Raw genomic sequence first — 15,617 nt, forward strand, 5'->3', positions numbered from 1 at the left:
AAGATAAAATCCAAGCGAATAAAAGGTCTAACTATGAAAAGTCAAAATTTGACATTTTTTTAAAATGGATAACTTTCTGTAAACTTAGGTAAAAATATATCAGTTCTTGAATAAGATAAAAAGGCACAATCATGAAAGAAAATATAAGTATGATTATAAGTATGTAATCATACACTGAGTTTTCAGTCAGACAAGGGGCATCATTAATAAAGACTCAAACGACAGGTTGGGAAACTTTATTTGCCATCTATTTAACTGACAAAATATTTGAATGCTGAATGTTTAAAGGTGGGAGACACTTCTATATAAAAATAAACAAGGGATAAAATAAGCACTTCACAGAAGAAGCTGAACTAAAAACACATGAAAAGATGATCAACTGTGTTAGTGATCCGGAAAATTAAAATTAAAATCACAAAGAGATGGGCAACATATTTTGTTTGATAATTCCAAATGATGGTAAAGATGTCTAGCAATGAGGACTTCCACACTGCTTTTTCAGAGGAAATTGATTCAACAAATCTAGCGACCATCTGAGTCATATGTAATGTGGCAGATACCTTTGGTTCTCCATCCAAACAGAGTTCCTTCACCCTTCTTCCCTCCTGGCAGAGCATACCTGCTATTATGATCCAAAATATTCAATACCCATTTCTCAAGCTTCCTTTACAGTGTGGGGTAGCCATCTGTCCCAGTTCCGGCCAGTGAAATCTGAGGGGAATCCTGGGAACAGTCACGGGAGGGATTCGGGGAAAGGTAACATTCCCTGATGACCAGAGGCTGGAAAGAAAGGCACTATCACCCACCTCCTGCTCTGTCCTAGGTATAATCACAGGAGGACATAGTCCTGGAACGGCAGCTGCCCCCTTGGAACAAGAAGCTCAAGGACAAAAGCCACCCCAGGGAGATGGAAGAATGGAAAGAAAGCGCCGGGGCTCTCACTGGGCTGCTGCACAGACCCTGGGGCTCCCTGGGAGGCTTGTGTGTTAAAAATCTCTCCTGTATGGGGCTGGGGCTGGGGCTGGGGCTCAGTGGTAGAGCACTAGCCTGGCATGTGTGAGGCACTGGGTTCAATTCTCAGCACCGCATATAAATAAATAAAATACAGGTCCATTGACAATTTAAAAAAGTATTTGAAGAAAAATATCTCTCCTGTAAAGCCTCTTTCCACTGAGCATTCTGTTGCTTGCAGCCCAAAGCCTCTTAATTGGTAGACTAGGTGTCATGGGTTGAACTGTGTTCCTCAAAAGGCACTGAAATCATCGCCCCCAGTACCTCAGAATGTGGCCTTATTAGGAAATAAGATCTTTGTGTATGATGAAGTTAAAATGAGGTCACTAGGTGGGTCCTAATCCAATATGACTGGGGTGCTTTAAAAAAGGAAAATGTGGGCCTTTGGAGATGGACCATGTTCTCCCTAGAATGTGTATCTCTTGCTTTCCTAAATCTGTGCCCTTTGAAAAAAAAAGGAAGGTACATTTGGACCTGGAGCCAGACAGGTACAGAGGGAAGACAATCTGAAGGCAGGGTGAGCACCATCCACAGGTAAGAGTGGGGCGGGGAATATCTAGAGCCTCCCTAGTGGCCCTCGAGAGGCACCAGCCCTGTTGGTGCCTTGAGTTTGGACTTCCAGCCTCTGGACCGTGACACAGTGCCTTTCTGCTGTTCAAACCACTCTGTTACGGAAGTCCTGGCAAACTAACACACCCAGGGAAGATAAAGATGACCTGTTCTGTGACCTAGGAATTCTACCTCTAATTAAAGGCCCTAGGGGACCAATCATATGCCCAAGTAGACAGGCAAGTTCTAGCGTTATTTATGCCATGGAAAACTTGAGAATAAGGGGCTAGATTAATGGCTGTGTGGTGCGGCCTCTCAGGATGCTATGAAGAAGGTAGAATCCACCAGCTACGGCTCCTATACCAGTAGGGATAAATTTCAAAAATAATGTTTTAAAATTACCATAATGTATTGGTAACTGGAAAAAAATTATTTCTATAAGGCAAATATACAGGATAAAAGCAAACTAAAATGAAACTGAAGCAATATCTTCTCTTATCGTACTGGCAATCAGATTGAGGGCACCTAGTGTAGGGAGGGTGTGGAGAAATAGAGACTCATTGCCTCAAGAAGAGAATTTGCCACATGAGGAGAAATCTGATGATATTTTAAGATTTAGAAGTATTGCCCATTTTAATTCAGCAATAGGATTCTAGTTTCCACACATACACATGCACACATACACACAGAAGACTTCTATCACAGGGTTTTTATAATATATTGCAAAAGATTTAAAACAATCTGAATAGCCATAGATAGAAAGCTCGAGTGCTATAAATTTATAAAACAGAACACTAGGTATTCCTGAGAGAATGAGGCAGAGGTCTGCTATCAACCAAGCTACACTGTCAAGTTGGGAAAGTGAAACCCAGAGGAGAGAATAAGTGTAAGAAAAGAACAAATGCATGTGTGCAGAGAATCTTTCTAGAAAGATATCTGGGAAACAAGTAGCAGTATTTGCCTCCAAGAAAAAAGAAAAAAGAAACTGGAGGAAGGGACATTTTTTTTGGGATGTCATTTCTTTAAAAACTAGAAAAAGATGTGAAGAAAATACAGCAAAATTTCATTGCCTATGAACTCTGCATGGTGGGTAGATAGGTATTTGTAATAGGACACCATGAACATTTCAGAGTGTTTAAATGGCTCATAATTTAACATTTTTAATATTCAAAATTTGAGAAGCGATATTGACTGAGTGATATGAAAGGAAGATAAGTGAATACCAAAGGAGGAAAAGGAGGCCCCTGAAGGGGGAAGAATGAAGAAAAGTAGACTTGGTAAATATAAAGTACACAGTTCTCCTCCATAGTTGACATGCCATATCCTGGGATTCCAGAGTACTTTTGAAAAGTAATTTATACGAAAGTATTAAAGCAGGTCTCCAAAATGCCATCAATTGTCCTTGATCTAAGTCTCAATCATTCCTTCATGGATCTCAGTCTCTCCCAGTTTCAACTCTGTTTTCAGTCCTTCTTGGCCCTTGAAGACTTACCAAGGAGATTTAATGACTGCTACAAATAAATTCATAAATAAACCCTTACTCCTAGGAAACAAGATCATTAGGAAGCAATTTCACTACAAATTCCACAAAATTTAACTCATGCTGAAGATAGTTATAATAAAAGGAGTATCAGGGTAAATTTAGATCATGGTCCAGTAAAAACATATCTTCGAGGAATTTCTAAGGTTCTTTCCAAACATCCAAAGACCACTATGTAGAATAACCTTCTATGCTGTGTGGATGCACCTGTGTAGCAAATTCTAACAGGAAGTAGAAAGTGAAACTTAGTCAGTTTTTAAACTACCACAGCATAAAAGAAATTCAAGTTGTCTAGAAAACTATGTATGCTGAGACTAGTATTTAAACAGGTATATACCTTCCTTTGTGGATCTCCTTAACAGATATATATATATATATGTGTGTGTGTGTGTGTGTTTGTATGTATAATTTTATATATATAATGTATAATTAATATAATATATGATTTTATATATTATATATATACATATAATTAAATTATATACTCATATAGTTAAATTATGGTATTCTTCACTATCTAGAATTCTACTTTGGGGATTAAGTGACTTTATATTTTTCTCTAGTTTTTCATTTTCTGCAAATGTTCTACAGTGAGTACATTTCACTTCTATCATAAGAAAAACATCAGTCACCGACGGGAATAACCATGTTAGTCTCCTGTTCCAGTATTGTTCTAATTCCTGATCTCGGTTTTCACCTACTTGTTTGTCTAAAGAAATGAGATTTTCATCATCCTCTCCATCAGAGTGGATATCTACTGGTGACATTTTGCTAAAAAAAAAAAAGAAAAATCATCTTCTAATCCCTATGCAGATCAACCACAGACATCTGTGAGTACGACCGTTCCTCCCCTTTTCACCCCTTGGTCTTTGAAAAACATAAACACACACACACAGGAAGTTAATTCTTGGTTTCATCTGTCATTCAGTTTCCTGTTTTTTTTCTCAACATCTCATGTCTATTCTTACTAACACTCTTTGTTTAAGAAAACTCTTCTTTTTGTGGTTTCCTGATCTGATCTATTCCTAAGAGGTTCTTTTAAGGGCAATAATGCCTGGCTAATCATAAATTCATTTATTGAAAAAAATCTTCGCTGACCCTTATTCAATGGGCTCACAGTATTAACCAGCACTATGGGCTCCCTCTGTGAAGCCTGAGTGCCTTCAACACAGCTCCTGGTCACTCTCTCCTGTACCTCCAGCTATTGGTCACTTGGTTGTCAGACTTTTCGTAAATATGTTTATGCTTGGTATTTTTGTTTCAATTATATGACTTCATTCAATTGTACATAAATAAATTATATAAGTGGAAAAAGAAACAAAATTTCTTCCTATGAGAATTAAGTGAAGGTTTTGGTTAAAACGACCACAAGTGAGTCACTTAAAATGCTACCAAATTTGATATTGGCAAGCCAATTGCAAAAGACCATAGGAAATCATAGAAATCAGAAAGCCTTCTTTGCTTAGATGACTTCTCAGCCTACTTAAAAGAAGATGCCTCTCAAACAGGCCACCATTTCTTCCATCTTGAACCCCTTCTTATCCAGCCAACCACTACCTTATTTCTGTTCTTTCCAGCAAAATCCTTTGCAAGAATTTGTGTGCACAGTCTCCAATTTCTCTCTCTCGCCATCATTTTCTTGAATCTATTAAAGACAGACTTTCATGACAACCACTGCTTCTAACTGATCTTGTCAATAATCAATGCGTTGGTCCATTTCCAGTCTTCATCATGGTTGACCCCTGAGAATCACTTGAATGAGCAGATCACTCTTCCTATTTCCTTCTCCACAGAGCATTGGCCTTCAAATGTCAATCTCCAGCCCGACCTCTCTCCAGTACCCCAGACACACACAGTCCAACCCCTGTTCAACACCTTCACTTGGATGGCAACAGATAACTCAACACTAATGCACAAAACCGAACCTCTGCTTCCTTTCTCACCTTGCTTCACCCCAGGATTTCCCTTTTTGAAATGGTAGTTTATTTTTGTAGCTCAGTTCAAAACACTTGGGAGTCATTGTTCTTTCTTCTTTTTCCTTTCACATCCCATATGCACATCATATGGGATCTACTATCAAAATGTATCCAGACCCCATCCACTTCTCTTCCCCACCCAAGTCACAATCACCTCTCATCCAAATTACTACAAGAGCTTCTGTATGGTTTGTGGGCACCACCTGTTCTCAGCAGAGAATCCAGAGCAATCCTTTAACTGAGGAGTCAGACACCAGTGTACAGTACTGTAACTACATGTCACTAGTGCCATGTATCTTGTATTCAAAGGGACAGAAGAACTAAAAAGGAAATTTACATCACTTTTTGTTAGTAATAACAGTTATACGGACATACAAATGTGTAACAATTATATATAACACATACATGGAAAGCAAACATAAAACTATTTTAATGTCATCCAGAACCAAGGTTGCCAGTGTCAGAAAAAGGAAATACAAAATGAAATGTTAAATAAAATCTTGTCTTTGCTTTGAATTGAAATCACGCATACGAACTCATAACTTATTTGTCACTTCTTAAAAAGAATGTTTTCTAGCAATGTCCTCCAAATAGGCCAGAAAGTTTTGACAACCCAGTAGCAATCAGTACTCTAATATAGTCTATAAGTTTTGTTCTCAATAAAAAAGATAAAGATTCTTTAAAGAAATGGGCAATCCCAGACTGGAAATGGGCAATCCCAGTTCCAGGCTCATTTACCAGATGAGTCTGGACAATTTATTGTGACAAAACAAACAAATAAATAAATACCACACACACCCCCAACACACACACACACACACACACACATACACACACACATGCACACACACGCACACACAAAACCAAAAGGAAAGAAACTCAACAACAGATAGGGCCATATTAAAATATCATGGGACATCTTGAAGGAGCCCTACTGACCAAAGATGGAAAAGTTTAAAGAATAAATAGAAGAGTGCCAACAATGATTGATACTTAAACACATAAAAGTCTGTGTGTTTATAATAATACTCAAAATAGAAATTCATTGGTCACCTCTAGAGTTTGATGGAGGCTGGACTCATGATTCTGTTGCGACGGTAAACCTTAGGTGTCAACTGATGATCGAATGGATTGAGGACTACCTAGAAAGCAGGCAAGGCATTATTTTGGGGACATCTGTGAGGGTGATTTCACAGGAGGTTAGCCTGTGAGACCGAGTGGACTAGTGGGGAGACCCACTCTTTATGTGACAGGCACCTCCTAATCAGCTGGAGGCCTGGGAGAACGAGGACAGATGTCACCCTGAGAACTGGGGTACACGCCCACCTGAGACTTCAGAAGTCCAGGCTCTCCAGCCTTTTGACTCCAGGACTTACATCAGCAGCCCTGTGGGTTCTCAGACTTTCAGCCTCTGAAAAAGAGTGACTGGCTTCTGTTGTTCCGAGGTCTCCAGACTTGGGCTGCTCCACGTCCCTGGCACCCCAGGGTCTCCAGCCTGCAGACAGCCTGCTGTGGAACTTCTCAGTCACCAAAGTCGCATGAGCCATCCCCCTAACAAACCCCCTCTTGTCTGTCTATGTAGATAGTCTGTTGCTTCTGCTTCTCAGGAGAACCCAGGCTGTAATACTGTAATACTCTGTAATCAATACATGATCAATAAACTATAAATAATCAATAATCTACAATACTCTGCAATCAATAAAGGGAAAGAATCCAGCTTCTATCCTTTCTTTCTTATGAATTATCTTTTAGTGAATGAAAGAAAATCCTTCGTTTAGAAGCACTGGAATAAATAGTACAGGAGGAAGCTTCCAGTCAGAAAATACCAACTTGGTAATCCCTACAAAAAGAATGGATCCTGGCACAATCACCAAGTGCTGCTAAACTAATTAATGGAAAGCTCTTGTGGAACTTTATAATGGATGGGTTGGGCACAAAACACCCAACCCTGTTCATCTCCCAAAATGGGAGGTAATGTAACACCCCGGGCCTCCTGAGGGGATCTGAACCCGGACAGCTCCCTCTGGGGAGTATCTGCCTTCACACCCAGTCTGAACTGTGAGAACCCAGCTCCCACTTTATAGGTAAAAAGCGAACAAAGTAACATGTTAAATAGCACCAGGAGGATGCATCCAGCCAAATCCAGAAGGCAGGAAATTCTATGAGGTGCCTTTCCCAGTCTTTTCAACAAATAAGCGTTTTAAATGGAATGAAAATGGTTGCAAAATAAAGGAAATTAAGATGCTATCTGCATCATGCAACATGTGACTTGATTAAAACAAATCAGTTATCAAACTACATTTTAAAGAAGAGTTTGGAAAATTGAACACGGTGGATGTTTGGTGATATTAAGGAGATATTCGTAATTTTGTTGGTAAGATAATTGTATTATGTTTATGTTTTAGCATTTGTTTGATTTTTGATAGTGAAAGAGATGGAAGGATTTTCAGATAAGGTGATATAAAACCTGAAATTTGCTTTAGGGGACAAAAAGCAAGGAGACAAGGTGAGAGAAAAACAGCAGAACGTTGATAATTGTTGAAGTTGGTGACAGGTGAATGGGTGTGGGTTATATTATTTTCTCTAGTTTACATCTGTTTGAAGTTTTCCATAACAGAAAGTTCCACATGCTGGTTTCTTGCCTGTTTCCTGGGCCTTTGCACATGCTACTATCTTTACCTGAGATACACTCTATAGAATTTTTCGGTTCTTCTTTCTTTAAGTCTTTGAAATGTCACCTCCCAGAGAAGCCTTTCTTATTTTACTACCATACTTAAAATTTCAAACTCCCCTAGTGACTCTTCATCACCTGCTCTACCACATATTTTCTTGTTTTGTTCAATGTCTCTCTCTCCTTCTGAGAAGATAAGTTTCCATAAATTCCAAGAATTCACTATGTTTTGTTCACTGCTATGTTTCCAAGATCCAGAAGAATCTGTGGGACAATAGAGCTCAACAAGTACAGAGGGCTCTCAGTATCTGTGGGTTCAACCACCTTCACGGTGAAAATATTTTAAATTGTGTCTGTACTGGACATACCCACTTTTATGTTATCATCCTCTTGACTGTACAGTATAACAACTATTATGTGGTATTTACAGTGTATAGGTAATATAAGCAATCTAGAGATGATCTAAAGTCCAAGGGGAAACGAGAATCGGTCATATGCAAATACGACACCATTTTATACAAAGGATTTCAGCATCTGTGAATTTTGGTATCCTTAAGGGACCCTGGAAACAATTCCCCATGGATTTGAGGGATGACTGTATTTACTGACTAACTAGTTACAAACATATTTCAAACTTAGAAGGCAAAAAAGATGGGCAGTGTGTCCTTGCAGAGTGATACCGGCATACGGTCACAGTTCCAGTGTGCACCCCAGAGGTCCGTGGGGCAGTGTTGAAGCAGTCGGACCCTCAAGAGGTGAGGCCAAGCAGAAGGGCACCCCCCAGGCAGGATTAATGCTGGTCCCATGGAGTGAGTCAGTTTCCGTGAGAGCAGGTTATTGCAAAAAGATGAAGCCTGGGTTGTCCCTGTCTCTGGCTTCCTGTTTCACCATGAGATCTCTTCCACACGATCCCACCATTAGGATGCCACCCGCCATCCTGTGATGTGGCCAGAAGGTCCTCCCAGAACCCACAGCAGCTGGCAGCGTGCTCTTAAACCTCCCAAACTGTGAGCCAAATAAACCTCTTTTCATTATACACTACCCCACATCAGAGATTTCATTATAGTAACAGAAATGAACTAGAATATTATTTGACAGATTTACTTGATAATTCATTTTATGGTAGAATATGTGTTGTCAATTACTATTTACTATTAATTAAAAGCCCAAACCTTATGAAGTTGGATGGTAACCTATAGATATTGTCTGTTAGAGATGCAAATAATCTCTGTGAGATTAAAAAAAAAAAGATATTGCCAAAGTTTCTGGCTTATTATCCTGTAGAACAGTATCTACCTAACCTACCAACCTAGGTTAATATTATTTTTAAATACTTATGAATATTCAGTGCTTTGGAATGTTTTTTGGAATTGAATTTATGATTTTACTAATCCCCTGACAAATTAATAAATCTTTAGTGCGTATTGATTCTATATGTTATAAAAGCCATGATCTTAATTTTTTGAAATTTATGCTTTATAAAATGATTTCAAATTATGATGAACTGGGCAAAATTTGACTGTCATTCTTAACTTTTTACTAGTTAGGTTGTATTAATCAACTTTCTGTCACTCTAATAACTAACAATTAATTTATAAGGATAACAGATTTATTTGGGCTCTGGAATTTTGGTTCCGGAATTTCCTATTGTTTGTATGAATTTTTCATTTGGTACTAATAATTTTACTGAGGAGACCTTAATAAAATACCAAAGTCATTAAAATGAGAGGAACAGGGAAGTAAAATTGAAGATCAGCTCTGAGAAATTCTGGAGATTTTGAAGAGGAAGGAGAAGTAAAACGGAAAGAGAATTTTTAAAAAGGGTCACATGAAAATAAAGGAATCCGAAAAGAGAGCCAACACTGGCACAGAAGGGATCATTGGAAGGCAGGGAAAGAGGATGACGTTTTCTCTAAATCTCTTTAAGTTCAAGTGTTCGAGCATCCTGACACGGTGGGAAGAAATCCACGGAACTGAAGTTACACCATCCAGGTACCTCCCTGGAGGCCTGTCTTCCTCTGGAGGCTGGCTCTCCATTCCTTCCTGCAGAATCCCCCTCCGCTGCAGGCTCCTCCCTATCGCTGCAGGCTCCTCCCCACCGCTGCAGGCTCCTCCCACATCCCCTTTAGTTCTGATTCTCACGCAGACGCTGATTCATCTAGAAGCAGCCTAGTTTCATAATTAAGGACCTGCCTCGGTGCCCATCTACCACACCAAAGGACCACCAGGGGCTGGGAGCCTGGCTCAGTGGGAGAGTGTGTGGTCACCATGCACAAGGCCTGGGTTCAATCCCCGGCAGAAAATAAAAATTAATAAATGAATTGACTGGTAGAATATGAGTTTTGTGAATAATAGGAAGATCTTAAAAAAAAAAAAAAAAAAAAGAATAGCCAAGGAAAATGAAGAGAAAATGAGTTAAATTCCTACAACCTGTAAAGAACCCCAAGAAGCTACTCCTAGAAAGCCAAATTAAGCCTTTATGCCCAAAACAGAAACTGATGAATTTGAGGGTAATATTGAAAAGTTCCTTGGGGAGGCATGTTTATTATGGCTTTGTTTGTATTATTTATAATATACTGGTTTCTTTGCCATTCACATGATTCAACTAAATAGCGCTTATTATATTCTAGGCACTATTCTGAGTCCTCCAAATATATCACTGACCAAAAATTCCGAAACTCAGCAAGGTTGTATTCAGGAGGCATGTATTGGATTTTTATCATTTTAAATCTAGCTAATAGAAGATTGCAAAATAGAGCAACAGACATATCAGAGGAACAAAAAAGATCAGAAGGAAATGAAAATAAAGACTCACATAAAAAATGTGGAGGGTTAAAACCAGCAGGGTTCGTGTTACTTCCTCCACTGAGGGTAGAATATGTTCTTCTTCCCCTTGAATCTGGGCTGACCTGGTGACTATTGGGACCAATACATAAAATACTACCTGAAAGTAAAATACAAAAAATAAAAACATGGACATGATGATTAAATTTAAGTGTTGACGAGGCCATGGTACCCAGGATTTGATCAAACAGATCTGGTTGCTGCTGTGAGGTATTTTAAAGAGGAAATTAACATTTAAATTACTAAACCTGTTCTAGAGCACTTAATCCTCCATAATATGGGTGGGCCTCATTTAATCAGTGGAAGGTCTTAGGAAAAAGACTGAGGTCCCAAGAGAAAAAGGAAATATTGCAAGAGAGTTCCTTCACACTCAAGTTGCAATATTAGTTCTTCCTGGAGTTCCAGCCTGCTGTCCTAACACAGAGATTTTTGGATTGCCAGCTTCCACAATTGCAACAAGTCGATTTCTTAAAACCTTTCTCTTACTTTATCCTGGATTATTTCTGTTCATCTGGAGACCCTGACTAGCTCAGCATGGCATTAGCATAGATGCTGTGTGCCAGGCGAAAGAAGAAAGGTGTCCGAGGAACCGTGAGTGCAGACCAGATGGACGTGGAAGAAGCAAGCAGAACAGAGCAGAAGGGCCTCTGCGCTGGGACGTCACAAATTGGTGACATGGTCCACATTTTTCAGACACCGCTTTGCCAACATTGGCTCCATATCTGATTGGCACTTCAAGGTATAGTTTAAGAAGAAAAATAAAACATTTCAAATGAAAACAAACAACAAAGAGAGGAAAGCATTCTTGACTTTTAAAGCAGAATCAAGAGGAAATGTTTCCAAGTTAGGATTTGTTAGGTTTGAAAATGAAACTGTGGATCCCAGTCTTTCCTGGTAAACAAATACAAACATTGGAAATGGCTTCAAGGTCGTAATGCGATCCCGGGTGCTGCCACTGAAACACACTCCTGGGGTGGCTGTGAGACAATGAGTGGTGTGTGTGTGTGTGTGTGTGTAGGTAATATAAATACAACCTATAATATATAAGGCATTCCCACAAAATCAGATAAATAACCATCTCAATAGAAATGACCAAAGAGTGAAGAGGAATGTCACAAGAAAAGTATAAAAGGATAAATGCGTACAAAATGCTTAGACTCACACTAATCAATGAATAATCAGATGCTATTTTTCTCATAATTAAAAAGTTGAAAATACTCAGCCATGAAGAGATTTTTGGAAAAGCACGCCCTCTGACAGATGGATGTGGGATTGTAAAATGGAATACCTGTTCAGGAACGAATTTGGAAATACCTGACATTTGAATAAAAGACGTAAAATCTGCATGAATTTCCCCATAACTCAATCACTAGGAATTTATCTCACAGGCACTCCAAAATGTACACAAAGGTGACTCACGAAGATGCTCACCAGAGCATGTTTCTCCTAAGCAGAACAAAGGCTTCCTGTATCAGCCATGGCTAGATCATGCCTGGAACACAGTAGGTGCTCAACAAACATTTGTTAAGTGAATTAATGAATAAATGGGATTTAAAAATGGAACCCCAGCCCAGAGCAGTGGCGCAGGCCTATAATCCCTGCGGCTCAGGAGGCTGAGACTTCAAAGCCAGCCTCAGCAACTTAGCAAGACCCTAAACAACTCAGCAAGACCCCCTCTCTAAATAAAATACAAAAAAGGACTGGGGATGTGGCTTGGTGGTTAAGTGCCCATGAGTTCAATCCCAGTACCAAAAAAAAAAAAAATTTGGAACCAAACTAATTTTCCATTGACTAGAAATGATTACATCTACCATACTAATATGATGGGATGTTAAAACGAATGAGGTTGATCTATATTTACTGACATGAAAGATCTCAGAGACCAAGTGTTAAGAAGAATATAAAAAATTAGAAACAAAATACATCCTATCATGGGAGGATTGATTTACTGGCTTGTAACACAAACACATAACACAAAGCATCCATTTAAAACAGGCTTGATCTATATTTATTGCTGTGGAAAGGTGCTTGAGATGTTGCATTTCCAAAATGATAACATCCTAAGCGCTCATTATAGGACAAGATTATGCCTCTTAATGTCACTCACGTTTTGTCCATGTGTAGACAAACACATCTGGTTGCTGCTGTGAAGTATTCTCATTCATGTTTCCATTTGTGCTTGAGAACACCGTGGCTCAGACTAATGGGTAACTTTTACAAGGTCACAGTGTGACAGAGCCAAGGTTTCAACCCAAGCAATGTGACTCCAGAGCTTTTGCTCTTAAACTAACCCAGCATCAGCTGACCCTCTGTTCTGGCTAAAGTCCATGAATTCACATGCTTATTAGTTGACATTCTTTTGTCAAGTCTCTAGACAATAAACCATATAGGCACTCTACCTATGGAACAGACGTGGACAGACAGTACAGTTCAATGACCAAGTGTTCAGTCTCTAGAGTCTAATTTGGGGCAACCTATTCTCTAAAATGGGCATAAAATAGTAACTACTCCACATGGACTAAATGATTAGATATTTTTCAGTGCCTAGCACACAGTAAGTACCTTATTGTTGCTCATCCATTTATACAAAATAGTGTTTGTGTGTACATGAGTTTGTACAGAGGAGATGTTTGGGAGGATGCTCTACAAAATAGTAGCAGGTGAGAATTAAAATTAGAATTCTGAATTAAAAGTGTATTCTGATACTTTCAAACTGGATTGTGATCTAAATAAGTACTAATTTATTAATAATTTCCTGAATATATATACATTCTTAACAAATGTACATTTACATATGTGTACATATGTGTTTAATACTGAGCATGCATCCTGACAAACATTACAGGCCATGCAGTTTCCATGTGAATCATTTTGCTGCACAGACGGGCCCATCTAAGCAGTAGCCTGGATTTGTGGAAGATAATTGAACAACCAAAATTTTTTAACTCTTAAAGTAAGATGTAAATAAAAATAATGTAAATTTTTGTCAGTACCATTTCAGGTTGGATCTACTTGATTTAAGTAATGCTGTAAAAGTGCAGCCTGAAGGAAAGCCTCAACTTCTAGTTTCTCTTTCAATAAAGCATTGAATTATCTGTAAACAAAACACCTAAAGGGATCCTGGGAATCTTCGGACATGAAGGATTTGCAGGTCAAACTTCTGATATCTGGAGCAAAGCTGCAGCGCGCACTGTTGCCCTCCTGCACTGACTTGGGGAGCTGAGAATGAGGAATTTTGCACTCCCAGACATTCAGCCCAGAGTCGCTAGGCCCTTGCACGTCTTTTGGGCTCGTTCCGCATTCTGCACGACTTTAAAAACTTGGTTCTACGGTGAAAACCAAGCCTTGGGAATGGAAATTTGAAAGAGGTTCCCTTTAAGGGAGGTCAGCGGGTGGGCACAGGGAAGCTTCGGGAAAAGCGCCTCTGCCGTGGTGGTACCTCCGAGGGTCTGTGCAGACTCCCGAGCTGATGCGCCTTACCTTACACGTCTCCTTTTAAAAAGTTGACAGTCTTAGTTTTGTTAAATGGCCACGTGCATTTCGGGGCGCGAAAGAACTGAATGTCGTTTTATATAAAGGAATAAAACTGCTTTCGGCGGTCTGACCCTGCTGACGCCTCCTCCCTCGCCGCAGCTCCACCAACCACTTATCCAGGTGTCGCCTGTAACGGTCCCGGGCACTTTCCGGCAGAGGGACCAGAGGGGAACTCCGAGCCCAGACGAAAATGTCAGCAGCTCCCTGCGCCGGCCAGTTAACTTTCCGTCCCTGCCGGGGACTGGGGCCGAGGGAGGGCGGCCACCCCGCAAGGGCTGCGACGCCGGGAGCCTGGCCCCGGCTGCGGGCACCTCCGCCAGCGCTTCAGGCGCGCGGGTCGGGCCAGGGAGCCGCGCGCGCCGCGGGCGCTGGGGACCCGGGAGCGGCCCGCGCGGAATCCTCTGGGCTCTGCCCGCGGCTCTCAGCTGATCCGCCACAGAGCACGCTTTGTCTCGGGCATGCGGACAGCTCCCCCGCGCGCGGTGCCCCGCGGTGCCCGCCGCGCTCCCCGCCGCGCTCCCCCGAGGCCCACTCACCTCAGCTCCGGCCGGATGATTTGCGTGTAGGTGAAGCATCGTCCCAGGACGATCTCGGAAAAGTGGCTGGTGGTGCCATGCCCGTGCCACTCCAAGAGCTCAGGTGGCGAGCGCACCTTCAGGAGGACCACCGCGACCACCACCGAGAGGCTCACCACCAGGAGCCCGAGGCCGAGGCAAATCTGGGCTCTCTTAGAGATCTGGCAGCAGGGTTTGTCCCCGGACATCACCGGGCTGAATTCGTAGTTGGACATAGGGCTGAGCGCGGGCGGCTGAGCTGAGTTGAAGGAGAGGCCAGCGGGAGGCTGGGCAGGAAGAGCGGCGAGTGTGGCGGGTCGGAGCCTGCGCCTCCCCCTGCGCTTTCACTGGTCTCTCCTCGGCTTCCCTTCCCACCCCCAGCCCCCTGCTTCGAAGTTCCGTGGGTGGCTGGACCAATAAGGGTTTAAAGGACCTAAAAGACCAGACTCCTGAGCAGTTGAACGCGAAGTGTCAATCTCCAGAGAGGAGATTGCTGACACCGCTACTCTCTGCAGATGCCCAAATCACAGTGTGGCCTTCCACCCCTTGACCCGCAGCTTTTATCAACCTTTCTCTCCACACTTTAGCTGTGTGCACTTCCTGAAGCATGAAGGCTGTCCCTTACTTATCTGTGTTCCCACAATGCCTTCCTTCGACCTGGGAGTGATTGCCTTCCCTCTACTTCTTAGCTCCAACAAGTGCCTGCTCAGACACCTTTAAAGGCCCTACTTGAGTCTGTGTCTTTTCTCAAACAGCCTCAGTAGCTAAGCTCTAGGCTCTAACCCAGCCTTGGCTGAGTAACTGGGGCAAGTTACTTAACCTCTCTGTGCTTCAGAGGTAAAGCAGGGATAGTAGTAGTACTTACCTCACTGAGTTGTTATGAGCTGATTTCCAAGGTGTTTAGCACCATGCCTGGCACATGGTAAGTCGTCAGTAAT

At 41.3% G+C, this 15,617-nt stretch overlaps 1 protein-coding gene across 1 annotated transcript in view; it reads right to left on the reverse strand.

Annotated features, from left to right (window-relative positions):
* Cd38 (CD38 molecule) overlaps window positions 1-15,411 on the reverse strand; it is a 43,857-nt gene extending 28,446 nt beyond the window's left edge. Inside the window, exon 1 of the mRNA XM_047566534.1 lies at window positions 14,662-15,411. Coding sequence (XP_047422490.1) covers window positions 14,662-14,915 — 254 coding nt within the window. The 5' untranslated portion in view covers window positions 14,916-15,411. The remainder of the gene's footprint in view (window positions 1-14,661) is intronic.
* Between the last annotated feature and the right edge of the window lie 206 nt (window positions 15,412-15,617).

The sequence above is a fragment of the Sciurus carolinensis genome, chromosome 10 (genome assembly GCF_902686445.1).
Source record: "Sciurus carolinensis chromosome 10, mSciCar1.2, whole genome shotgun sequence".
Lineage (NCBI taxonomy): Eukaryota > Metazoa > Chordata > Mammalia > Rodentia > Sciuridae > Sciurus > Sciurus carolinensis.